General features: G+C 40.6%; 1 protein-coding gene across 1 annotated transcript; it reads right to left on the bottom strand.

Annotated features, from left to right (window-relative positions):
- Positions 1-361: 361 nt before the first annotated feature.
- cusr (Copper-only SOD repeat protein) lies at positions 362-26,680 on the bottom strand. Its single transcript, XM_036565161.1, has 10 exons — positions 26,522-26,680; positions 21,073-23,137; positions 19,252-19,351; positions 14,695-14,772; positions 14,469-14,573; positions 13,461-13,593; positions 12,441-12,555; positions 9,107-9,231; positions 1,857-1,940; positions 362-935 (listed from the first exon to the last, which is right to left on the bottom strand). Exons 1-10 carry the CDS (start codon positions 26,559-26,561, stop codon positions 832-834), a joined length of 2,949 nt encoding a protein of 982 aa, XP_036421054.1. The 5' UTR covers positions 26,562-26,680; the 3' UTR covers positions 362-831.
- Between the last annotated feature and the right edge of the window lie 1,177 nt (positions 26,681-27,857).

Genomic DNA, 27,857 nt, shown 5'->3' with positions numbered 1-27,857 from the left:
AATGAGATAGTGAGTCATAATTATGAGATACTGTGTCATAATTATGGGATACTAAGTCATGATTATGAGATATTAAGTCATAATTATTTGATAGAATCTCATTATTATGGGAGAGTAAGTCAATTATGAGATGCTGTGTCGTAATTATGTGACACTAAGTCAGAATTATAAGATACTAAATCATAATTATGAGATAGTAAGTCATTATTATGGGATGCTAAGTCACAAGTATGAGATACGATCAAACTGTTATGACAAAAGAGACAGAAAAAAATACAAAAGTGTATTTTTAAGCAGTTCAATCGCAGCGTACAAGAAACCATATAAGGCCACAGTGAGAAACATTCCTGGCTCTCAGCTGGTCAATACAAGGTCATTTTTTATTTTTACAATCCCAAATTAGTGCAGCAAAACAAGTGCTTTGATATTTTAACATGCAACTTACAAAATATACAATCTTGAGAACGGAAATGAAACCATGATACAAGGTTATCATATGCTAATTATTTACACAGACACATTAATGATCACATACACAAGTGCACAACAGTCCCTTACAACCAGACACAAAAGCAGGAGGCAACAATAATCAGTATTCCCTTCAACAATATCGTGAGGTATTCCAAATACTAGGGAAATAATATTGATACTAATAAGACCAATAGCAATAATGATGCATTATTAATAAGAATAAATACATCAACTTTCTTTCCAGTGAATGTAACAGACTACAGATGGAGCAGTTTGACTGTTTATCCACAATAAAACCTGCGGTGTGAAACTAACTCAGACACCGGAGTCTGACCCGTATGGTCTAGCGGGCGCTGAATCTCAGAGTGACGTCCACTGCAGGACAGGAGCCTGGAGAAGCCAAACTGCAGCAACCGAGAGGATCTGGATGGTCCAGCTATGGGTCATCAGACCACGGGCGCCGCCTGAATAGAACAGAGAGAAGTTCACTATATCAGCAAAACCAGATGTTAACTGAACTGTTTGAACAGCTGACCACTGATGTGACAACCATGCAATCAACTTACATTCACTTTTAGCTTACATCTGGAAAACTTCAAAAACTTATTTCAAGCAAACTTATGCGAGTGGACTGTCCTCATTGGCAGATAATTGATTTATACAGGCCCCGCCCATAAATATGTCCCATATCCCATTCATGCAGGGCATAAGTCAGTTTTTGCTAAAAACATGTACGTTTAAAGTGTGTTCCTACCTTCAAATGATGTTTTATTTTAGATTAAATGTTAAAGGTAACACAGTCAGGTATGGAACCCAATACTAGTGGAATAACTATACAGCAGGTAGAGGAGAAAGAAATTTTTAATGTTTTTTAATGTTTTTCTCTTCTCTTTTCCTGGCAGCTGGAAGTATTGACTTAGTATCAGAAAACAATGACTTATTCTCTCAAAATATTGAATATCTCAAAATAAATACTTGTTTTTCTAAATGTTGACTTAATTTCAGAATATTTACTAATTTTCTCGAAATGGTGACTTAATCTGAGAATAATTATTCATTTTCTCCAAATGTTGACTTAATATCTCAGAATAATAGAGTGGACAGTGAGTGGACACAGTGTTTGTGTTGGTGGACTATTCTCAGTCCAGCAGTGACACTGAGGTGTTTAAAACCTCCAGCAGCACTGCTGTGTCTGATCCACTCAGACCAGCACAACACACACTAACACACCACCACCACGTCAGTGTTACTGCAGTGCTGAGAATGATCCACCACCCAAATAGTACCTGCTCTGTTAGGGTCCATTGGGGTCCTGACCACTGCATTACAGAACGCATGCAAGTGGATGTATTTCAGTGTGTGGGGTGTTTTTCATTGAAACTTACTTCTCACACATTCTGCAGTCTGTTTAAAGATGCCCATCTTCTCATTGTCCTTTACTGAGGCCAGCTTCTTCAGGTTGACTTGACCTGGGGGGACAGTGTGAAGAGGTATTAGATCAATCTGGCACAAAGGAACGTGGCATCGTTTAAGTGATTCTAGCTCAACTATACTCTTTCTTAGAGACACTTGCTTTGTACTTCCATTCACTGTCCACTTTATGGGCTCCACCTGCCTTGTAGGTTCACTATAGGACAAATCAGGGTGACATCACGACAGCCAAGAGGATAACACAGATAAAGCCGCAGTGATACAAGAAGATTTTGTACTAATTCTGGGAGTTATTTAACCAAGATATTGGAAAATGTTAATAACTTTGCAACACTGTGTGATTTATTTTTGTTTACCAGCCACACGTTTCATTGCAGGGTTCAATAAAGAAGCATTTCAATGTTGTCGGAAGAAAACCTCGTATGTCCATTTTTGTCGTTTTCCAGTTTTTGACATAATTTGAAAATGCCTGTTGTCCTTTACATTCTGTGTAAATTTCATGATGAATGGACCGAAAGAAACAGCCCAAAACGACTTGGAAAAAATTCTGGTTCCATTGACTTACATTAAAAGTAAAGTATGTTTTTTCCTTCTTCTGTAAAGTTACCATTTTGGAGATACAAGGTTTTCTTCCGACAACAGCAATTTGCTTCATAAGTTCAGTTAGCAAAATTTGTCTGGACCACATCCTTGGGTTTGTTCTGGCCCAGTATACAGCGGCGCCTCTGGCCCAGATCTGGCCTATACACTGTAAAGTCAGTAGAAATCAATGCATGTGGCCTGAATCTGGCCCAACTGCATTGTTGGTCCACAGCAGAATATTCTCACAAATATAGACACGAGGCAAAACTGTATGCAGCTGTACAGCATCTGGCCCACCTGCCTAACATCTACCCAGTAGTCAACCGACACTCGGGTAAAAAAGTCAGCATCGGCCCAAAGCTGTCTGCTATCTGGGAAGGTGTCTATCCACTGCACATTCACAAAGTGGCCCAACCACAAACCAACTGAACTTACGTTTCTGGTTCTAGTCTCAAATTTGATCAAGAGCCGACTGACAATTCGCACAAACATCTACATTTACTCAGAATTGTGTGTAGAATCAAACAAAGCTTCAATTTGTTCTGTCTAGTGTGACAATATGAGCAAAAACACTTCTGTGGCCACTGGCAGACATGCTAACAACTTCTTAAAGGTGCAGTGTGTAAGATTTAGTGGCATCTAGTGGTGAGGTTGCAGACTGCAACCAACTGAATATCCCTCCCTCACCCCTCCTTTTCCAAGCGTGTAGGAACATCAGGTTTTCTGTCCCAATTTCATTTTGCTTCTTCATGTTTTTTTTACTTCTTCGACGGCAAGGATTCACCCTCCTTTGCTTTTTCTTGTGTTAAATAATAAGTTTGAGCCTCCATTTGTCAAAATTTGAGTTCTCAAACTTCTCACAACACAAAATCTTTAGCCAGCACTGACAGCAACCACTGATTCTTCTTCTGTCTACGTCTTCCAACCAGTGCTACAGCACCAACAAATTCAAGCTGCTGCTTCAATGCAAAAACACTCCTGTAGAAACATGGCAGCCTCTGTTGGAAGAGGACCCACTCACTATGTAGATATGAAGGGCCCATTCCAAGCTAACAAAACACAAAGATTCATAGTTACAGGTGATTATACACCAATGAATACATGGTTTTATATACAATATTCCATTCCTCTAATAGATCCACTAAATCTTACACACTGCACCTTTAACTAGTGTACACTGATCAGGCATAACATTATGACCTCCTCCTTGTTTCTACACTCATTGTCCATTTTATCAGCTCCACTTACTATATAGGTGCACTTTGTAGTTCTACAGTTACAGACTGTAGTCCATCTGTTTCTCTGCATACTTTGTTAGCCCCCTTTTACCCTGTTCTTCTTGGTCAGGACCCCAATGGACCCTCACAGAGCAGGTACTATTTGGGTGGTGGATCATTCTCAGCACTGCAGTAACACTGACGTGGTGGTGGTGTGTTAGTGTGTGTTGTGCTGGTCTGAGTGGATCAGACACAGCAGTGCTGCTGGAGTTTTTAAACACTGTGTCCACTCACTGTCCACTCTATTAGACACTCCTACCTTGTTAGTCCACCTTGTAGATGTAAAGTCAGAGACGATAGCTCATCTGCTGCTGCACAGTTTGTGTTGGTCATCCTCTAGTCCTTCATCAGTGGTCACAGGACGCTGCCCACAGGACGCTGTTGGCTGGATATTTTTGGTTGGTGGACTATTCTCAGTCCAGCAGTGACACTGAGGTGTTTAAAAACTCCAGCAGCACTGCTGTGTCTGATCTACTCAGACCAGCGCAAGACACAATAACACACCACCACCACGTCAGTGTTGCTGCAGTGCTGAGAATGATCCACCACCCAAACAGTACCTGCTCTGTGAGGGTCCATGGGGGTCCTGACCACTGAAGAACAGGGTAAAAGGGGGCTAACAAAGTATGCAGAGAAACAGATGGACTACAGTCTGTAATTGTAGAACTACAAAGTGCACCTATATAGTAAGTGGAGCTGATAAAATGGACAATGAGTGAAGAAACAAGGAGGTGGTCAGAATGTTATGCCTGATTGGTGTATATCGCCTCAAAATTTTAAATACAAATAGCAATCAACACATAAACATGCAGTTCTAGTTTATATTCTAGTGCACTTATTAGGCATGTAAAAGTGTTTGCTAATGTTATCTTCGTCTGGAAAAGGGTTTACTAAATCACTGTTAGCTTCAGCTGCAAATGTTAGCAAATGAGAGGACCCCTCAGTGGGGGTTAATACTACTTATTACTACTTAATACCTGCTTTTAACTGCCTGAAATGTTTAATCTGAATTTTTGCTACCGAAATTTCCACAAGAGCTATATTCAAGTATCAAAGTATATTCAAATATCTTAAGTTTGCTCTGAAAGTTTTCAAGAACGTATTTTTTTCAAGCATCACAAATTCAGGTTAAGATGTCTCTGATTTAGCTCCAGGCATTAATAATCAAGCCTGTGTAGACTTCTGCTGCAAACACAACAAAGGTCTTCATCAAGGAAGAACAGTGGAATTTCACCTTCTGAAGAGGAGAAGCTGCTCTAAAAGCTTGGAAAAGCATCACAAAAGGAAAATTGCAACAGTTTGGTGAAGTCAGTGGGTCGCCGGCTTGATGCTGCTAAGGCAAGCAATCAAAAATTGTTATTTACTTGTGTTATTTACTTTGAGACTATCTGTTTATGTACTTTTCCTCACCAAAGATTGAATGGTCTGCCACCAGGGCTGTCATGTTCTAAGTTGTTTAGCACTAGATGTAAATATCGGGAAATAAAAACTGAAATTTTGATCTATCATTTCAAATCTTTTGTATGGCAAAAACAAAAGAATTGGCCTTGCTTTCAGAGGAGACTGTGTATACTGAATGCTGTAACCAGAGCATATAGAAGGTCAAGTAAACGTGCAAAACAGTCTTTTGTCAAACAGAGATTGATGTCATGGTAAACATCTCTCTTTGGGAAACCACATGGTGCTTTTCTCACAAAGAAGTATCAAATTATTTCCATATATAACCACCTGATCTGCTGTAATGCTGCCACTCAGAGTCTTTATATCCAACCTGTGTGTCCCTGTGGTCTGAATGACTGTAAATGCCAGTCCCATGCATATACTGTAACCATCAGGCATTACAGAATAATAGTGCTGATATAGGATCAGCTGTCACAGTCTGTATACACAAGAAATTAATCTCTGTACTCAATTCACATTTCCACTCATATAGACTACAGTCAATAACAAAGGCATATTGAAATTGCATAAAGGCTATCAAAGTTAACATGTTGAAAACACAATTATTACCAGCACTAATTTTATATATACACACACAATCATTGGTGGGAACATGCAGCCACTGTTGCTCTCACCAGACCTCAGTGATAAAACCTGTGGAACCCACCACTTTTTAATGTACTGGGACGCCACCCCACCACTGATTGACTTCAGGACGCTTACGTTACAAAAAATCTTCACTATCCTTAAACTGCACAGACCACTGACCTACAGCCATGAACAGACAGTCAAACTCAGCAGTGGAACCAATCAAAATCTCCATCTCAGCTAGGTGGGCAGGGAATTTCTCTATTTCCCAAATACAACACAAAAAACACAAAATTTTACTGAACTAATGCACTTGGTCACAGTTTTTGTTCCATATCTAGTTTCATATCTATTTCCTACTGCTATTTCCTGCTTGTTAAACTAAGATTTGATATTATTCAGACATGTTTGCTAACTGACTGGAACTAGAATAATCAGAAAGGAGGGCAGTTTAATCCTTTCCTACAAGGTGATGCTGCTCTGTTTGGGTGGGGAGACCCTAAAGCCTTGGAACCGATTGATATGTTAACGTTTAAAAAACAGATTTCAAATCACTGGTAAAATCCGGCAAAAATCACATAAGCAGTTTGGAGCATTTGGTTCAAATAATACCGATTTTTTTTTTTGGGGGGGAGTTGTTTAGGCTACTGTGCACATCTTCCCACTTGCAGCACTGGCCAACAAACCCAGCTTGTTTCCCTGTGAAGGGCGTAAACAGACACATGTTGAGCTATCTCGATCGGTCTCCTCCTCCTTTATAATTCATCGGCGTTGGTGTAAACAAGTGAACCTGCAGGTTCACTGCTTTGTGAATAGGTTTGTTACTGCAGCCATTATATGCTAGATGTAGTGCTGAAGTTGGTGTTAGTCAGTCAGTCGGTCAGTCAGTGGCCCAGTTGTATTTAGAGAGTCAGAACAATTTGTCATTTTTGTCATTTGTCAGCCACTCAGCCACTTTTTTTTTTTTAGATTTAATAATAATTTGCCTCACTTTTGGAGGGGTGAAGCTTTTGTCCATTCCTATACTGTTGTATGCAAAAGTTTGAACATCCCCAGTCAAATGGCTAAGGATTTATAAAAGAACAATGCAATTTTTAATGCACAATTTCTGTTTATTTGCTGAATATGACCTATAGTAAAATTCAAACATAAAGTCTAAGCAAACATGTGGTGAACTTGGCACTCTGGCTCTCTGTAGAGTATCTGTTAACTTATTTTCACTTAAAAAATCAACAAAAACATGCCATTTGACCAGGAATGCCCAAGCGTTTGCATGGGATTATGAATTAATTAATTATTATTATTGCTATTGATCAATTAATTACAAAAATAATGTGTTTGACAGCCTAGCATAGCATAGCAACGCAACAATAGTACATGTAGATTTGTTAAGGGATACATTCACAGTCTGTTGCTTTCATTAGGATTAACTAACCAAAAACTGAACCTAGATCAGCACTTTCACTCCAAGAGGTGTCGCATGTAATACATACTGGTCTATACGTAAGCCCCTCCGCCACCCACCCCTCTACTGTTTCAGATGGCCGGACGTTCTCACACACTGGAGCCGGGCCTCGGGTTACTGCATAATCTTCCCTTTTTATGGGCGCGAGTGTGTGCGCTCTTTGAAAGGACTGAATTGTTCATTGTTCGCGCAGACAGAGCGGACCCACTCAGGAGGACGGAGAAGGGGAACGCTCGAAGAACGCATCAAAGCGTGTATGGAGAAAAACAATGGTGTAGTAAAACCACTCCACCTATTCATGGAGCTCAAGTGTACTCATGACAATTCGCGCGCAAAACAAATAAAAAGAAAGTGTAGAAGTGCTGAGTCAAGCCAAGTGAGCTGATCTCTAATGTGGCACACAGTCCTGTCTCTAAACTGGTCTCTTTACTGTGTGGTGGATTTTAATCTATCATTTATTAATCTCTTGTTACAGAATAACTGTTGTGAGTACAGGATAGGGTGAAATTTGAGTACTAGTACACAAGAGACTGTGATTTGGTTGCAGGCACGAGACGAAGGCGAGCGCAGATCATCAGCAGATCATCACAACTGTGATGTTATTCGTGATAAAATATGACCTCAGGTGTTCTATTGCTTATATGAAGTTCTGCAGAATGAATGAAATAAGTAAAGCAAAGAAGCCCTGCAATTTTTACCAAACGGGCTTAAATATTGCAGATTTCTTCCACCATCCTTTTGCATTATGGACAGCGCGGTAAAATGGGTTTTATATGGGACGTTTGTTGGTTATTCAACTTTCTCTCCTGGATTTCTCATAAAATAAACATCCAAACCTACATTTTCTCGCTCCTGAAAGACAGAGAACATGTATATTTCGAAAGTGGTTGTTGTTGCATTTCGTTAAATTATCATCATTAAATGAAATTAAATTTCTCACTTAAATAGGCAAAATCACTTGTAGTAAAGACCCTCACCTACTTTAACTCACCACTTGGATGTGGGTCACCTACGTTACACAAGTGTCCACTCACGGCAGAAGGGAAGGAGGGGACAGTGAGGAGTGGATTATTATTAACGGAACGACTCGATCTCGGCCGGTTATCCTCAGTGAGCTAATCGGCTAGCCATGCTAACTTTGCAATGCAAAATGTTTTTTTAAGAAGTTTGAGCAAAACGTACATAACGTGTGTGAGTGAGTGCTTTGTCTGGCTATAAACTTGGTGTAGAACTGTACTGTAATGCCTTTCTTTTTGTTCTTGTTAGCTGTGTAGCCTTTAACATGCTAACAAGCCAGATAGCACAGGAAAGCTATGAAGTCATATCAGCACTCATGTGTAACAGATGGAGTAGTTAGGCCAGCAAATCTAATGTTATGGTTTTGAAATGTTACGCTTGTGAACAGGTTTGTCCGCCATTATTTTCAAGTTTGAAGAAGGAAATGCATCAGGCTGCAATGATTTCTGGGCAAGTTCTGCTGTGGAAGTCGACACTGGTGTTCGAGCAATCCCTCGTCACTCCAGGCTCATCTAAAGCCCTTCACTTCAGCTAATAAAGTTCTGGAAAAGCCCTAAAGATGACGGTGGGGATTTCCTCGAGAGGAAATGACCAGGCCAAGTGGACGAGGGCTCCTTAAAACCAGTATTGAAAGGGGTGTACAAGTCTTATCTGGGACAATTTACTCATCACTACGAGTGATTTATTATGTCCCATAACAAAACTTTGCCACAATACCAGTTTTAAGAAGCTAAAGCTGGCCAACAACATGGAACAAGAATAGAAATTGTCTACTGTGCTTTGACACTAAAGTCCCTCCCAACCTGTTGTCAGTAGTAAAAGTGAATCTCCTTACCTGACACGAGAAAGGTGACCTGCTGGCACTTCCCTCCTGGCATGGGCGATAGGGCTCCAGGCAAGACCGACACTCGGGACACATGGACGTCTAGAACATCCGCCACCCTCTTACGGAAGTCATACCTGACCAAACAGCAAGAATACTTTTACACAAACATGCTGCAGTTCCAGCAAGGTGGGACTGTAGGGCATTCATTCTTTTTCCAGCCTTTTTCTGGTAATGTGAATATAGCCTGTATCTCTATGTCGACAACAATCCTTTTCATGACATCACAAAACTTGAAAAGGGAAGTAATGCAAAGTTGAAGCAGTCACGTGACAACTGAACCAGTCATGCAACCCCACACCTAGTGCCATAGCTTCCACACGCTCAGCAAACCACACCAGAGTTCACTGGAAGCAAACCGCAGGCCAGAGATCAGTTCTCTGAATTTCTCCTAGGCTCGAAAACTGCTTTCACACTTGACCAACTGTAACAAACTTGCAGAGCGAGCAGCTCTGGGTCTATATAACACCAAAGAAACTCTAGTGTGAAAACACCCTGAATGAGGAGATCATTAGTGGCTGCTGACCATAGGCTTTCCTGTGGATTCTCTCCTGAATGAGTGCCTCCTTTGGACAAGTCTACTGTAGATATTTCACCTTAGCTTCTTTTTCATCTGCCGTGTGAATTCACTGGCCACCCATGGGTTTTTATGTGCCCCATTAATGATTAGCTCTGACATCGGGCCTTGTCTCGGCTGATCAACTACCCAGCTGTACCTCAAGTGTCACTATTTTCACTGTGGAATTATTGAGTATCAAACACTTTCAGAGCTAAAATAGCATTCTTATGAATGAACATATTAAAAGTGTATTCTGTGTTGTATTCTTTGCCCTCTCAGTTTCAGCTCCCTGTTTGCTCTGCACTGACTTTTGCATGGAACACCTTGTGCCTCAACTCATTACAATGCCACAAAGCCACATTACAATGTCTAGCTCAAGTTCCAGATGATGTCTGTGATTTTATTCTAGCAAACCACAACTATAATAATATGATGTAATTCAGACGTAAACATGCACGTTTGGAAATCGGTAACAATAAGCAATGGTGCTTATTTGCTGGGTTTAGATCAGGTGACTGACTTGACCATCTAAGAACATGCCATTCCTTTGCCTTAAGAAGCCCTTGGGTTGCTTGCGCAGTATATTTTGAGTCATTATCTATTTGTACAGTGAAGCGCCGTCTTATCAGTTTTGCAGCGTTTGACTGAATCTGAGGAGAAAGTATAGCTCTATACGCTTCAGAATTCATCCTGCTACTTCTATCAGTGGTCATATCATCATTAAACACTGATGAACCAGTTCCACTGGGAGCCATATATGCCCATGCCATAACACTACCTCCACCATGCTTAACAGAAGATGTGGTATGCTTTGGATCATGAGCCCTTCTTTTCTTTTTCCAAACTTTTCTCTTCCCATCTTTCTGGTAAAGATAATCTTGGTTTCATCTGTCAAAAGAATCTTGCTCCAGAACTGGACAGGCTTTTTTAAATGTTTTCTAGCAATCAATCAAGACTTTCTGCTTTTTAGTGTTTTTTGTATCTTGAGGTAAACCCTCTCTATTTATTTCATGAAGGTGTCTTTTGATTGGAGACTTTAACAATGAGACGCCAACCTCCTCTAGAATGTCCTTGACTTGACTAGATGTTGTGAAGAGGTTTTTCTTCACCACGGAAAGAATTCTACAATCGCCCACTTTAGTCGTGGTGTTCCAGGCCTTTTGGTGTTGCTGAGCTCGCTGGTACATTTATTCTTTTTAAAAATGGACCAAATTTGGCCACTCGTACAGTTTCCAGTATCTCTGAGATAAGTTTGTTTTTCAGCCTAATCATGGCCCCCTTCATGTGCATCGACAGCTCTTTGGACCTCATATTGAGAGTTCCCATGAACAGCTACCAAATGCTTATTCAACACTTGGAATCACCTCTAGATCTTTTATCTCAAGAAATAACGAGGAATGAGGACACACCTGGCCATGAAATTGCTTATCAGCCAACTGTCTGATTACTTTTAAACTGAGAAAAAACTCTGAAAATGGAGGGGCTATGTACAAAATGGCCGTGGTTCTTAAATGGTTAATGCAATACTTTTGTTAAACGAAAAAAAAAGACAAAAATTGTGCTACTGGTACTGAACACTATGCCCACTATATAGGTGTACAATTACAGACTGTAGACCAACAGAACAGAACACAGAAAACAGAACAGTTTTCCATTTTGCCTCAGTCCATTTTAAATGAGCTTTGGCCCAGAGAAGATGGCAGTGTTTCTGAATTATGTTAACATATGGTTTCTTTAACTTGCATTTGTGGATTGCACAGCGAACTGCGTTCACAGACAATGATTTCTGGATGTGTTTCTGAGCCCATGCAGTGATTTCCAGTACAGAATCATGCCTGTTTTTAATGCAGTGCCACCTGAGGGCCCAAAGGTCACGAGCATCCAGTATTGACCATCGGCCTTGTCCCTTGTGTACAGGGATTTCTCCAGATTCTCTCAATCTGTTGATGATATTATGTACTGTAGATGGTGAAATATCCAAAGTCTTTGCAATTTTATGGCAAGAAACATTTTTCCAATATTGTTCCACAATTTTTAGATGCAGTTTTTGGAAGATTGCACATCTTTGCTTCTGAGAGACTCTGCCTCTCTAAAATACTCTTGTTATACCCAGTCATGTGAGTTAGTTGCAAAATGCTCTTTTAGCTGTTTTTTTACCACTTACTTTTTTAGCCTTCTGTTGCCCCTGTCCCAACTTTTTTGAGATGCGTTGCTGTCATCAAGTTCTAAATGAGTTAATGTTTTTCATGAAATGGTAAAATGTTTTACTTTCAACATCTGATATGTGTTCTGTGATCTATTCTGAATAAATTATGGGTCTATGAGATTTGCAAATCATTGCATTCCCGTTTTTATTTACATTTAATTACATTTTACACAGCATCCCAACTTTTTTGGAATTAGTGTTGTACATCTGATCCAGCCAAGCAAGAACTTCTGAAAAAGTTCATTAACTGGAGGTAGATCTTGGTTGGAACTAGACTCAGGAAGGTAGATCTCTAAAGACCAAGGTTGGTAACCACTGACTATAAGCCAGCAAGGTGGAGTCACAAGCTCATGATGGTGTCTTTCCACCACAACAGTAAGAATCCACTGGTAGAAAACTTTATTTAACTTTATTTCACCTTACTGAATGTGAAGACATGAGTTTCACAAAAAGATCCAGATTTGGTGCTGCCATTCCATAGTGAAGAGAACATGGCTACCATGGCTTCTGTAAATACATACCTGCTGAAGAATGTCACTTTAGGGAAGATTTGCTGAGCTGAGGGTGATTCTGGGACAATGTCCGAACAAGCGATGGTGTAATTCCCGACCATTAGCACCAGCGATCTGTAGACAACTGATGAAAAGTCACTTGTTATTTATGAAGGTTAACAAACGTAAAGCTTTAGGAATCTGACTTGATGCTATTTTTCATCCTTGATTTACTGACTTTGTTTACTTACACTGTTAAAACTAACCCCGCCATGTGGAGGCTGTACTTTTGCCTGGCCAGCTGTTCATATGAGTTGGTTATGTAGCTTAATATTGATGTCAGTTCTGTAGCTTTGCTGTCTCACATTTTTGGAGGTTTAACTACTAGAAGTACTGTACTTGGAGTACAGTGAAAACAAGACTTTATGACTAACAGCAATGCACCCACTAGATTGTGCAGGACAATAAATTGCATGCTAAACTTACCACTAGACATGCATTAGTAGAGAAATGGCTGTCATTTAATGTCAGCAAATCTCAATCAGGCTTTAAAGTAGTAATTTGGCACAGTTACCCCAAATGTATTAGATTAGCCAAAACTGGAGCTATGAGGCTAATGTAGCTAACAAATGATGGCTTACACACTACCAACTAGCATCATGCTAACTGCCTAAATCATCTCACAGTTGCCTTAAAACAAGTTGAACTGTAAAATAATCTCACATAGACTTGTTGTTTCTTTTTTGGTTATGTGGTATGACGCACTGTTTTCCATAAAAAGTAGACAAAAGTATGCTGCTAAGCTAAAAACAGTAGTAGCAGCCATCTTGAAGCCTGAAGTTTGTTTGCATTTCTGTCCATTTTTATAGGTAACAGTCTGTTATACAGTGTCAGAAACCACAAGCAAGTCTATTAGAGATGAATAACTGAACATGGTTTGAGGTGTTATTACTTGTTAGCATTAGCCGTGGAGCTCCAGCGGAAAAGTAAAGGAGGAAACATAGCCAGCTAGACTGATTCATCAACTTCACATTCTGTGTGCTGGGGTACCTGTGAAGTCTCCAGCCAGCTGCAGGTGGGAGTCGGTGAACAGCTGCCTCTGGGTCAGACTGACAGAGCCGTGCCTACCGGTCAGATCCCCCACCTCACAGGCCAGAGGAGTGAGCTGAGAACAGTGGGAGCTCTGTTTGGGGGAGCGAGTGGGAGAGAAAGAGGGAGATATTCTTGGTATAGTCCTCATGAGTTTGTCCCTCTATCATATAGTCCCATAATACCCTGATAGCACTGTCGGCCCGCTAATGGCAAAGCTGGCGGACCACTGGCATTTTTCTCAGCATTTTCCGGGCGGTCCACTGGCGGTTAAGCGGATTATTAGACAAAAGTCCAATTATCATCTCTCATTTTCCATTCACAGTCCAATTTACTGATTTTTCCTTCCTTCCTTTCTTTAGTTACACTTTGATTAGTAAATAATTTTAATCTAGCAGAATTTTAGCAACAACACTTTCTATAGAATCATTTTCTATTAGACCTAGTCATTTTTTTTTCCTCTCAGTTGTTTGTAAAATTTGTGTAAGTTTATTTTCTAAAATAAAAGTCTCTGTGATTTAAAATCTCTTTGAGGAGATTAAAAACTAGGTAGAGCTTGTATACAGGACAATAATCTGGGTGGTCCGAGGGTGGACCAGCGACCTTCTAGTCATAGGGCTGGTTCCCTAACCTCCAGCCCATGACTGCCCCCAATCTTGTGATCAGCATGAGCTCCATGCCATGTTAATCTAGTCTGGTTTATGCTGGTCTGGTGCTGGTTTGGCTGGTCACCTGGCATAGTCATGCTGATTGACCAATGTAGCAGCATCCAAAACACAAATGGTGGTATTACTGGTGATCATCATAACAGCTCCCATTACTGCTGACCAGCCTAGTAGAATCCAATACACAACATATGGTTTTCTAGCAGGACTATTATGGCCATGACGCCAACTACAGAATGAAGACATGACTTCAGATGTCTATGTTGTACATATTATATCTCCATTATTGGCATATTTGACTGACCCGAGCTGTCATGTTGAAAGGGTTAAAGGTTCCTCCTGTTCCAGTACATCCAGCAGGCAGGCCACCGGTGCGACTTTCAGTGATGTACCAGGAGGCTTTGGTGACCTGATTAAAATGGACACAGAACTGGGATTACATGTGGGAAAACAGCACAATGCTAAATTGTTTCGTGAGGTAACATTGCTGGGACTTATATAATAGGACTGGGTAATGATTAGCTACTCACGTTGGGTGTTTTGGACGCACGGATGTCCACCAGCAGGCTTACATCACTGTAACTGCCATCAGGAAAACTCTGTTGGGACTAACGGGATATACAGAACACACATACTGTTACTTAGGCGGTAGGTGAAATCAGAATACAACATTCTGTCGCTGTTTGAGATCGTATTCTTGACAAAAATGCTACAAATGTTAACAGAAGACTCAAATGTACATGTGCATTATCTTTCTTATGAACTTTTCTCATAGTGTTGGAGCTACGAGACCCTGTGATTTCAGCATTTAACAATCAGTTGCCCTAAAATGTTCAGGGCCTAGAAATGAGAAGCTTGAAAATAGCTAATTTTTGACCCTGTTTGGGCTACAAAAGTGGGAAACAACATGGACATATGCACAAATGAGTATTCTTAGCATCAAGCAGCTAGCTAACATTAATTTTATGTGTAATGAATTTAATGTACACTATGAATAGGGACCATTCTACTGAATTAGTTCAAACTCTTGTCCCATAATAAAAACTTAAAAATTTATTAAGTTAAGATACTTTGTTTTATAATCTATTGAAAGCCAATGCATTAATAGAGGTAGTAATAACCTAAATATATATAAAATCATCATATATAGGGTTCTTTCTATTGCCCTGATGCCTAAATTTACACAACTTACACAAAATATTTTTTTTGTCAGTATAGTTTTTAAAAAAATATCTTTTTGATTTTCTTTTAAAGTGATACTGAAAGATTTAGATTTATCACAAGTTTAATTTTTAAATAAAAAACTTGTCCCACGTTTTCGTGTCACTAGCGAAACACAGTTATAGTCTGTAGGCAGAGCCTACAGTCTGTAGGCCACGCCCCTAACTTCATCCCTGTCTCTCGTGGCCACATGGTGAGCAGTTAGCTCCCCCTGTTTTGAAGTAAATGTGTCCCAAAGTCTGAAAACCAGTGTAAAATATTAAAAATTGTCACTACCGAAACACATTTTCTGCAATTAAGTACCATTTTTATGTTATTGTAATGAAAAATGATTTGATGTGTGTACAGCTTTTCAAAGCTGTGTTAGCTAGTCATGTACTAGTTCTGCCTAAAATGGGCTAAAATTGTCACCACTGAAACATTTGGTAAAGTTTCGGTAGTGTTATGATTGTTTTGGCAGTGACAAAAGGGAATGTTGACTTATTTGTTTTAATACAATAAACATAAATAAGTTATAAGGCTAAAGTCCAAAACAGCAAATTTTAAATTGTTCTCAAGAAAATTATCAACTTATTTAAGTAGGGGTTTTCAGTACTCTTTTCAGTACCCTTGCTGAAAAATGAATTTGTACTTGAAGGGAAAATCCACCACTTTTTAAAATTTCTGTATACGTCATGTAAACAAACAAACAAACAAATCATGTAAACAAAGATTCAGAGTGGTTTGATGTGGAATGGTACACTGAGAAAATTACCAACAACTTCTTTACAGTGGTGGTGATAGGAACCAGGGGTCATGATGTCTAGAACACGAATATAACCATTTTATTTACAATCCAAAACCACCATTCAACCTACATACGTTTTCTGAGCTTTTATATGTAATGTTAAATAATAAATAAATAATTGTAAATATTAAAAAATAAGTTTGCTTTGATGACTATTTTGCCTTACAACACTCTGCATGTAGCTCCCCACAAAGAACAGTGTTTAAAAAAAGCACTCTGAGGCCAAAACCTTGTAAGACAATTTCTCAGGCATGAACACTTCAGACATCTGGTTCCTGTCACCACCACTGTGCACAGTTCTGACCCTGTGGGTTTCTCTTGAACAGAGCATTTCACACCACACCACTCTGAATGACTTTGTTTGCATCTTAGGCATTTCATTATGCAGTAATTTTGAGAAATTGGTGGATTTTCCCTTAACTGGCAGGCACAGTCTTGTACATATTATATTACATCTTACATTTGTTCATGTGGGCCTATTAAAGAGGCAGTTGTGCTCTCACATGCGGTGCTTAATGTTGGTAGAGTGATTCGCAGTGATGCTGTGCCCACTTTTATTATCTCCTCTCTCCTCTCCAACCCCAGCCTCTGCCCTCCACTCCACAGAACGGAGAGAAAGCAGACAGCGTCATCTTTTTGTGGCAGATTTAAAGAGATATCCCCTCTTCAGCTGGACTGAAGGTGAGAGGGACTCGAGATGCTCTACATCCAGTGTGCCAGCTGGATGGGAATGAAGCAGGCATCTCAAAAGAAACTGTATCGCTCCATTATAGTCAGTGGCTGTAAAGTTTGCACATACAATAATATACATATACATATGTGTGTGTAGGGATATATTAAAGGACCAATATCATACATTTTTCTTGCATTTTATTTTCCCTCTTGAGCTCCACTTATAACATTTGTGTGGCTTTATGAACCAAAAATGGTCATAATTCATTTTTACATCACCACTTTCCAACCTCTCTTTATCCCAATTACAATCTGTTTTTGTTACTGCGCCTTTAAGACTGATGTATACAAATGAGCTCAGATCTGATTCTCATTCAAAAAGCACTCCGAGCTGAAACAGCCCAAGAACTTCAGTATGAGTGAACAGAGCTAAACTGCTGTAGGCTGAATAGGCAGGTTCATGTAAATGAGCTTGTGATATCACAAAAACAATCAAATCAAAGCAGGCTAATTTCCATATATGGACTGGGGAGTAAACGGTATGTTTTGAAACTCTGACAGTCACTTCAAATTCATTTACTCATCTTCTAAGCCGCTTGTCCTCAGGGTTGCTGGAGTCTATCTAAGCGGTCATTGGGTAGAAGACAGGAAACAACCTGGACAGTCTGCCAGTCCATCGCAGGGTAGACACATATACACATTCACATACTCTCACACCTGGGGGCAATTTAGCATCTCCAATTTGCCTGGTTGTGGGAGGAAACCAATGCAGACACAGGGAGAACATGCAAACTACACACAGCCCCTTAGTCGCCCGGCCGGGGAATCGAACCCCCCAAGTAGAGGAAATGTGTTTTTTTCATTACACGGGCCCATTAAAATGTATATTCTGTCCTTATTTGATAGCAGCTGTACACTGTACATTCTTATTCGCACCCATAAACAGTAATTTAATTTAATAATTTTTATTTACGGGCCCATATCCCACTTTTTACCCTTTCCCTTCTCCCATTTTTACCTGACCATTTGCTGACTTCTCTTTATCCCCCATAATTAAACAGGCTGTTTTTGTTACTGTGCCTTTAAGACTGATATATGTAAATGATGTTAAATGATGTGTGTTCTGATTGGCTGACCTGTATTGTGCCTTATGCAAAACAAAACCTTATAATGAATGGGCAGAGCTGAACTGCTGTAAGCTAAATAGATGGACATATGCAAATAAGTTCCTTTGTGTGACATCACAACTACAGTGAACTGAAAACAGACTATACAGGCTAAATGGAGTTGCAAAGGAACAGCACATTTAAGAATGTTTATGTACTCCCTTAAACTACCTTAAACAAAAGTGAGGAAATTTCTGTGATTTCTGAAATTTTCTGTGATGTGGGTCATTTTAGGGGTACATTCCTGTTTTCCAGCTGGCTCTTAATTTAACTATCCTCAGGTTTCAGTTATGTGATTTTTCTGTTGTGGCCGCCATATTTGGGACCGAATTTCTGGCTTCGCTGCTCTGCACGAAAGTAAGTAGAGGTGAAAAATGGCTAAAATTACTCTCCTTACTTTGGAAGAGTGAAAACGTTACCTTAACAAAGTCGATAAAACAGCCTGAGATCCTTATAGTTTCCCCTCTGAACTCCTGATCCCACTTAAACTGACGGAAAGCTGCCAAATTTGTGTTTTCCTGATATGTTTATCTCTGTTCTGAAAGGTCTCTCAAAGCATTTAAAAGCACAGAAGCCCACCGGCTCTTCACGTCAGGGTGGGTAAAGGATCCCATGGTGTTGCATAAAGAGGAGAAACACTCATGATCATAGGAGGGTAATGACATCAGCTAATTAACACAGATGTGAACAATGCTAGCCTTTAGATAACTTTAGCTGACGTTAACAGCCGAGAGATGAACAGTCGTCCCCCTAACGGAGCTGCAGACAGCCGGTATAACTTCACTCTCTGTTTCTGGAGATTTAAATGAGGTCTGAATGGAGAAACATTAACGTTAAATATCAGACTGAATGTCGTGGGTCTGAAAACGACGTCGTGTTTCGACAGACGTGATTCTGTAAGTTTACTAGTTCAGTTAGTTCAGAGTTCAGCTCCAGTCCTGAAACCCCTGCACTGCATAACTGTGGTTTCCTGGTTAAAATACCTGATATTATTAGCTAATTAATCCCTTCTTGAGTTGAACGAGGTGAACAGCAGAGAGAAACACTGAACTATACAGTGCAGCGGCTCCAAGCCTGGAGTGAAAACACTGAATTAAAGGTCTGTGTGTCTCTCGTCTCTCGGCTCCTGTCGCGTCTTGCAGTCACTCCCTGATTCGGTCCTCAAAAAGGCGGCCACTATACGGTGTGATGTCATGCGAAATGCTAGAATAACTAAACACTAACTGTTATATTTGTTTTACCAGGGTTATCGTCCCAGTCACGCTGCCATTGAATATTGCCTTGGCGATGACCCAGTATGCATCCGAAGAGTTTCCAGCTGTGATGTCGGCGCACTGCATTCTGCAGAAGATCAGAACAAGTTTGGGGTGATTTCACAGACAGATTAGGCCTCGTCTGAAATGGTAACAGCAATTTTCCTCTGACAAGTATCTTTAGTTTAAAACTCAGAGAACCCAAAGAGGCTAAATATACCTGTTACTCACTATTACAAAAAGTTTTGGCCTGTAAGTTCTTGTTTCACTATGAGGTATAAAAGGAACAGTTCAGAATTTCCAAGACGCTCACAGTCATCTGATTTACAAAAGCTACAATCCATATATAGGTAGATACTAATGGTTTGTATAGCTTTTATAACATCATAGTTGGCTGCGTCAAATTTTCATTCTTACTCTACAACGAAGAAGGGCTGGTATTTAGATATCTGACCCCATAATGGATGCCAAATAGCTTTAGGGTAAACTGATATGAGCAGCACGTTTCCCAAAGACCTAATTATGGACTTAAAAGGGTCCAAATATGTTCACTCAGGCCTTAAATGGTCCCTTTTTTCCAGAGTGAGTATAGTTTCTGGAACACATTACAATATTATTGGGAATTCTTCCTAGATCTAGTCACAAAGTCTTAAAGGAATAGTTTGGTAAATAAAAGCATATTCACATGATTTGGCTAACAGTGCTAACAAAAACTAGAAGTCAATAGTCACCTAAACCTTTTTCACAAACTTATGACAAAATTTTTGTGTATTTGCTTCAAATTATGTTAATAAGCTAAAAAAATGAAAAGGTCATGAATAGATCTTAAGTACACATTTATGCTAAAACTAGAATTGCATCATCAGTTCTGCTTTCTGATAATCTTCTGCCTTCAAATTCTGGGAGGCTGGAGTGTAGGAGCATTGTGTAAAATGTCAACTATGCAGGCATGTTAGCACAGTAATACCTAAGACTTGCTTATTGTAAGACAGTTAGAAGTTATTGAATAATGATAAATCTATGAAAATGAGCAGCAGAGACACTCTATGTTGGTCGTCTTTACCTGCCACTAGGTTCCTCTTGGTCAAGGGCTCAGAGGTGGGTCCTGGGAGTCACTGTTGGGTCCAGCTTTCAACTGATGCTTTTTTATGTATATGTTTAAGTTCAAATATAAGGCTCATACCCTACGGTGCGGTCTTTGGTGGTCTTGGAATGATACAAAATTGTGCTCAGAAAAGAAGTGATTCCAGTTATTCTAAATGGCTGTCCCAGATTTTTTTAATAATTCATAGTGAGTCTGTATGATCTGAATGAAAACCTGGAAGCAGTTTGTGTGGGTTGAGAGATGTTTTGGGCTTGTGTTTACGCAAAACGGTTTGGGTGACTATTGACCTCCAGGTTTTATTAGCAATGGTAGCCTAGCAGCTCTGGTTCTAAACTAAAAAAAGCAAAGTTTGGAGACATGTACTGGCTGATTGACATTTGGGGGAAAGTGGCAAATCATGTAAATTAAATTTTTCCCGATCTATTCCTTTAATACCCTAATGCAATTATTACTGATTTACAAATCTCCTCCATAAATCTGTCTCAGGTCTACAAATGCACATTTAAACTCACCAACAAATGACATACAGTTAAATAAATAATTTTGTATTCTTACCAGATCTTTGTTCTGCTTTTAAGGGTTCAAATGAAACCTGAGCTGTAACAATAGCATGATGCTTTCATAACTAAACTGTCACCACTGAATTTTGGCACCCATTTCAAAATGGTGCATTCCATAAGTAATAGGAGCACAACTGAACTGACCTTGTTCCATTCTTGTAGTGAATAACCAGCGATCGTCCTATGATGCTGTTGGGTCCACTCAGTGGCATATTACTGTCCATGTAATGTTTCTGGAATTGAGTCTGATCTGTCAGATACCCAAACTTCCCACTTATATCTCCAATCTCATACTGATCCACTGTGCCATTCCCTGGAGCAGGAGACAACGAGATGTTCACCCCATAGGGGTTAAAGTGACCCATGATGTTCTCATTGGAACAAGCCTCTGCCCCAGTCTTTACTGGGAGTAGATGGACATGGTATCCAGCTGCTCTGGCCTCCAGCCCAGTCAGAGAGATGTGGAGGTTGGTTGCACCCTGGGGAGAGGACTGGAAGAAGTGGACTTGTCCTTTGGAGGACCCAGGACCTTGCCAGGATCCAGACTGAGCTGACGGAAAGCGAAGGAGGGTGAGGTTCGCACAGGCAATGCGACGGCCTGCCTCATCAGATCCATGGATCACCACAGACCTGCCGATCATTCCAGACAGCCAGGATGTAGTGTCTGTGAAAAAATACTTGCCTGTACCTGGGCCCAAATTTATCAGGCTGTGTTTCCTGGACAGGTCTCCAACTTCGCAAGCAAAAGGACACTCTGGTTTGCAGTTTACTTTGTAGCTACTCGAACTGGTGTTGATGTTGTAGGGATTCCAGTGGCCCCCAGTAGACCAACAGCGACCCTCATCACTGTCTGTCTCTGTGCTAATGGGGTCACTGTGGATATGCCAGTGGTGTTTCTGAGTTGCAGGTGTGGATGGTTGTCCATAAGACAAGTCCAGGAACACAGAGACATCGGAATAAGGGTTTTCACGCAGCTGGGTGAACAGGATAAATCCCACCACAGGGCTCTGGAAGACAGCCCTGGCTGTGATCACCTCTCCAGGATAGCCAATGCTTGCACAAGCAAACCTTGTTCCGTCTGGCTGGTGTAGAACCACGGAGCGTCCCACGATGCTGTTCTGTCCGAACAAGGGCAAGTTCCAGTCAGTGAAGCTGGCCTGGAAGTCACTGGTATTTGCTAAAGACCCATGCCTGGAGCTAAGGTCTCCCACCTCATAGCGGTCATGGGTGGAGCCATGAGGAGGAGGGTAAACAGAAGCCTGAGTGTTCACATCAAAGGGGTTCCAGTGACCCCCAAGGTTGTCATTACTACAGGTGCTTTCTGGGGGTGACCTCAACTGTGGTGTGGGAAACAAATGAATATGGTATGGCCCGACCCTTCCATTGAGGTTGGTCAGGTTCACTGTGAGAGTGGTGAGGTCAAAAGGAGATGGCTGGTGAAAAGTGAATTGACCTTTGACCCCCCTCATGTCTATGGGAGCACTGACCACCTTTGTTTCTAAAGTGCTGAGCTCACCACATGAGTATCCTGACCTAAAGTTGACAAGGGCAAAACGAAATCCAGTACCAAGGTTGGAGGTCTCTAGACGGGATTTTACAGCTTCAAGGGGGGAGCCAACCTTTACTTGGCCCAGGTTTTTCAAACTGTTTGGATCTAAACTGCCCAGCAATTTTGTACAGCTAGTTGTAGAACTTTGTGACAGGAAAACACTAACATTAGTTACAGGGGTGTCAGTCTGATCCACGCTGACCAGGTCCGCAAGAAGCGTGGCACCTAGTTCCCCTGATACCTGGCGGAGGTAGATGTTCCCAGCCACCTGTTTGAAGAACCGTGCCTGCCAAGTGGTGACTGTTGACCTTGCTAGGATGCCTGCACAAGCCTTCGTGCCATTGCACGTCTCTACCACTAGAGACATTGCTTCCAGGCTAGACCCCTGCTCAAAGATACCAGAGATGTTCACCACCGAATCAGGAGAATCCACAGTGAATGTGAACACACGTTCTCCTATGTGGGCTTTCTCACAAGGCTGGGTCATGTGACTGTACATTACAGGAAACTCGGTGACGGAGAGGTTGAAGGGCCCACATATTGCTGTGTCGGTACCAGTAAGGTTAACGTTAGCTATCTGCTTCATGGAGTCAAACCAGACAGAACCTGTAACTCCTGCCATGTTGAAATTGGCCTGATACTGTCCGTAGGTAGAAGAACCTGGAAATAAAGTATCATAATAAGAATCAAGTGGTGCAAGGAAAATATTCATGAAGACTCTTTCTTTTCTGTGTCACTATCACAATTTTTTAATTTTTCAATGCTTTACATGCAGAACTGTCAATGGAGACAACTTGACTAAATTTAAAATTCCGTGATTGCCACAGCTATGTTTACTAAGTGGGATACAGTACACATAAAAATTGTATGTTTTAGTGGGTGCAGCCTGGTACTGTGGTTATTGTGGTTTTTTGCAAGGCTGTGTTGATGCCAAATTAAAAACTGGAATGTCAGTGAAACTCCTCTAAGCTCTTAACAAAGCAGGTAATTACAGTGTTTCTTCATTCTAAATAGGCGTGAGCAACCAACCCACTCTATTCCTCCCTAAATACACTGAAAAAAATAGTGTACTGGAAGTAGCAGAGAACAGTTCTGGTTAACATGGGGGTTGGTTTGTTAAATTCCGGGTCAGTAGAGGGAAGTCTCTCAAAACGGAACATGAAAATATAACTGTCCTCTTTACCAGCATAACCTGTTTTGTCAAGAGCTCTGAATATTGCAATCTGTTGGTGGGGTGGGGACAACTTTTAATTATGTTTTTACTGAAAATGTTAAAATGTTGAAATTCCAGGAATTACTTTCTGATAATGAAACTGTCTATAGGTTCATTTTTAATTTATTACTAGTTTTATGATCCTTTTTGGCTTGAATTAGGTTGGTTTATGTGTCAGTATCGACATGAGCCCATTATGTCAAGAGATTTTGTCAGGAGATCTTGGGACTTTTAAGTTTTCTGTGTTCAAAGAAAAAGATGTCTCCCTGGAGTTCCGCTATCTCCCAATTACTGAATTGAAATGTTCGTCTTTCATTTGCTGCTAGATCCTAAAGTAGAGACTGAAAACTGTTCTCTCCTACTTGATTTAAAAGCGTACATCATTTCCACATGAACATACTACACCAACACAATTTTGCCTTTCAGCGTGCTTGTTTCTGGCAGTAATTCTGCTGAAGGCTTTCGCCATAATTAAGAAGATTAACAGACCCTTATTTGTCCCACAGCAGGGAAATTTCACCTCCGCATTTTTACCCATCCGTGCAGTGAAACACCACATACACACTTGTCGAACACACACTTTAGGGGCAGTGAGCACACTTGCCCAGAGTGGTGGGCAGCCCTATCCATGACGCCCGGGGAGCAGCTGGGGGTTAGGTGCCTTGCTCAAGGGCACCTCAGTCACATACTGTCAGCTCAGGGGATCAAACCGGCGACCTTCCAGTCACCAATTGAGTAAATTCAATGCACTTTTTTATTACTGAATGTATGTATTAGATTAAAGTACATGAAGAAGCATGTAGATGTTAAGTACATGGCACTTAGTGTTGGACAGAGCCCAGTCATGGGCTATATCTTCCTTTCAATGAAAGATCTCCATACAAAATCCTGTGTAGTCCAGGACTAGGCTTAATCCTTGACTGGGAAACCGTCCCATAGACTACAAATATAAAATGTATTTGACCGTTCCCAGTCACATTCTACCTTTTTGCCCCAACTAGCTAAAGATCTTGGCTTGCTGTCAAGCTAAGAGCACCGAGCTTTAGATTTATAGTTCATGCAAAAAGCTTCTGTGAAGGTCTGGTGATTGAATACCTTCCAGCTCAGTTTCACTCAGGCATTGTCCTTTACAGTATTCAGGACAAAACCAAGAGTGAAAATAAAAAAGAGAAGTCATGCACACCTCTGGAAGACAGTTAGGACGACAAAGTGTTAAGGGACAGTAGCTTGTCACGGAATACTTGGAGCTCTGGTAGCAGCACCTTTTTAACTGATATTAAACAACAATAGTGCACATCTCATGTTTCATCAAAAGAGATTAGTCAGCTGGGGCCTGTCCCCACTCTGTCTTAAAAAGCGCTAAGGTCATAGTCTTTTAAAGGTAGAGTGAACAAAACTAGCATAAGTCAATCATTCTAGATCCACTTAACACCATATGAATTAGTCTTTGTCCATTTGATCAGAAACAACTACTAGACATGTAGTTTTGGTTACAGTTACTGAATGTAGCCCCTCTGTTGCGCAATTTGCCCCTATCCTTTAGTAAAAAGGGACCACCATTGGACCACCACTGACTGGGTAGCTGTAAACCTACAAAGTGCACCTGTTCGGTGTTTCTGATAATATGACGAATAAGTATTAGTAATTCATGCGCTGTCTCTGATACTTTGTACACCCCTCTACATTAGCAATTTTCATGAAAATACAATAATGGTTCTTGGTACACAGTTCCAGGAAGAACTTTGGTACAGAACCTTCACATTAGGTAAAAGTTCTTTAAAAAGGTTCTTCTCATTTACCGAAGTTTCTTAAGGGAACCAAAAGTAGTTTGTTCCAAAAACGTGGGATTTCTTTACAGTGGTGGTGATAGGAACCAGGGGTCATGATGCCTACAACACAAATACAGCCGTTTGGTTTACACATGCCTTCTGAGTTTTTATATGGAATGTTGGTGATGGTAAAATGGTTGTAAATCCAAAAAATACATTGGACTATTTTGCCTTACAACACCCTGCATGAACCTCCCCACTGTTAACGATGGTGAATATAAATTTTAGGCCAAAATCTTCCCTAAAATTATCATAAAACAATGTCTCAGACATCCGGTGGCACATTCATTATAATTCCATGTAATAACTTTCTGTGGAGGCATAAAACTCTCCTGATGTTTGGTTCCCACCACCACTGTGAACAATTCTTACTCTCTAGGTTTTTTAGGATGTTGCATTTTACAGCAAACCACTCTGAACAACTTTGTTCACATCATAATGGCTTACTTATGCAAAACCTTTAAGAATTAACTGCAATTCTTCATTAACTACAGTCCTGTTAATACACCTGTCTAGCTAATTACATCTAATACATTGTTTTCCATTATGTTTTAATTGTATTGTACATTGGAAAAAAGTGATATTATGAAGGTAAGTGTAGTAGAAGCCTATCCACTGGATGACCCATACAAATAATTGACTAGGCACTGTTAAACTGACCAAAGTTCACATCTCTTTTTGAGGAAAATGCACTAAATGTTCATATATTCACCTGGCCAAGGTTGTGCAACAGGTGTTGCAGTTACAAAAAAAACATTATAGTGGCCCAACACACGACGATCAAGACCAAATTCAGGGTGCACTGAACATGATCCACAGATACAGCATTAACCTGTCATCATCAACGCCAAGTGTTTTTTCTCCAAAGTCTACCGTGAAACGGACAGCATGCTGAGGACCCAGCAGTCACACGGGAAGAGAAACACACTTCAGTGGCAGAAAATGATCCAAAACCTGCTGTTTCTCACAAAACAAGACGTAATAGAAGTAAATAGGACTCACCCCACAGACTCAACAGGAGAAAAGCTGCTGAAAGGCACATGTTGGCAGCTGTGTGTGAGTGTGTGAGTGAGTGTGTGTGTGAGTGTGTGTACGTGTATGAGAGGGAGGGGGAGAACTCGAGTGGTTTCAGAAGGGAAGCCCCTCGCTGCGTCTCTGTGTGTGTCCTTGAGTCTGTGTGATATAAAGTGATGTAATTGGTTCCTAAGACTAAATTTGGTGCGGGGAGGGCAGGTCTTAACTACTAACGTCCTCATTTGCTAATGTTTACTTCACCGCACACACTCACACACAAGGCATTTAAAGATCCACCCTACTGAGCTCACACACACACACACACATTTCACATATATATATATGTATATATATATATATATATATATATACATATATATATATCAGTATCTTGTCAGTGTATCCCAAAATATACACTGTAAAAAATGAGAAGTGAGCTCCACTTAAAATCATACTGATTACACTGCTTTCCTTGCATTAACTCAACTCGAGGGCACCACAGTTTACCCAACTTACACATCATTTTCTCGACATCATAGACTCAACAGTGCCTGGATTACGAGGAACAACCCCTGGAATGACCCCGAGGATGGGGAGCAGGCTGGTCAGGGAACCGCCGCTGAAAGTCAGCTATAAGTGTGGGGTCAAAAACATCTCCAGCCAGTACCCAACTCTGCTCCTCTGGTCTGTATCCTTTCCAGTCCGCGAGATATTGAAGGGTCCCTCTGCGCCTCCTAGAGACCCAGCACTCTTTCTATCACACAATCCCATCAGACATTAGCCCTTGAGGTTTCCAGATATGGACAGCTGTGGCTTCAAACTCACAAACTCCTGTTAGTGTCATTCAAAGACCACAGCACCATGTGTTACAATATTATTTTTTGAAGTTAAAACAACAATTTTTTTCAGAGTATTAACCATTTAAGGTCAGAGTGATTTCAGGAGCTTGCGAGTGGTGCAACAGACTAAGCATTCATTCCCACCAGGAGGTTGTGAGCTCGAACCCCAGTGATGCCCCAGCCATCCGTAAGTGGGAGCCCGAGTGAAGAAAACGCTTACATTCTTATACAGAGTGAGTTACAGTTGAATCATGTTACAGAAGTAGGCAAATGTAGCATTGGGAATCTTGCCCAAGGACTTGATGTAGTGTGATGTGCTTGCCTGGTGTAATGAAAATAGTTAAACTCACATAGTGCACATAGCTAGCTAGATAGATAGATAGATAGATAGATAGATAGATAGATAAATAGACAGTCAGATAGACAGACAGATAAACAGATGTGTACAATGACAGACACATATATAGACAGACAGATAGATAGAC

The sequence above is a fragment of the Colossoma macropomum genome, unplaced genomic scaffold (assembly GCF_904425465.1).
Source record: "Colossoma macropomum unplaced genomic scaffold, Colossoma_macropomum, whole genome shotgun sequence".
NCBI classification, from domain to species: Eukaryota; Metazoa; Chordata; class Actinopteri; order Characiformes; family Serrasalmidae; genus Colossoma; species Colossoma macropomum.
Note: the sequence above shows the minus strand (reverse complement) of the source record. Positions and strands in the feature narration are given on the sequence as shown.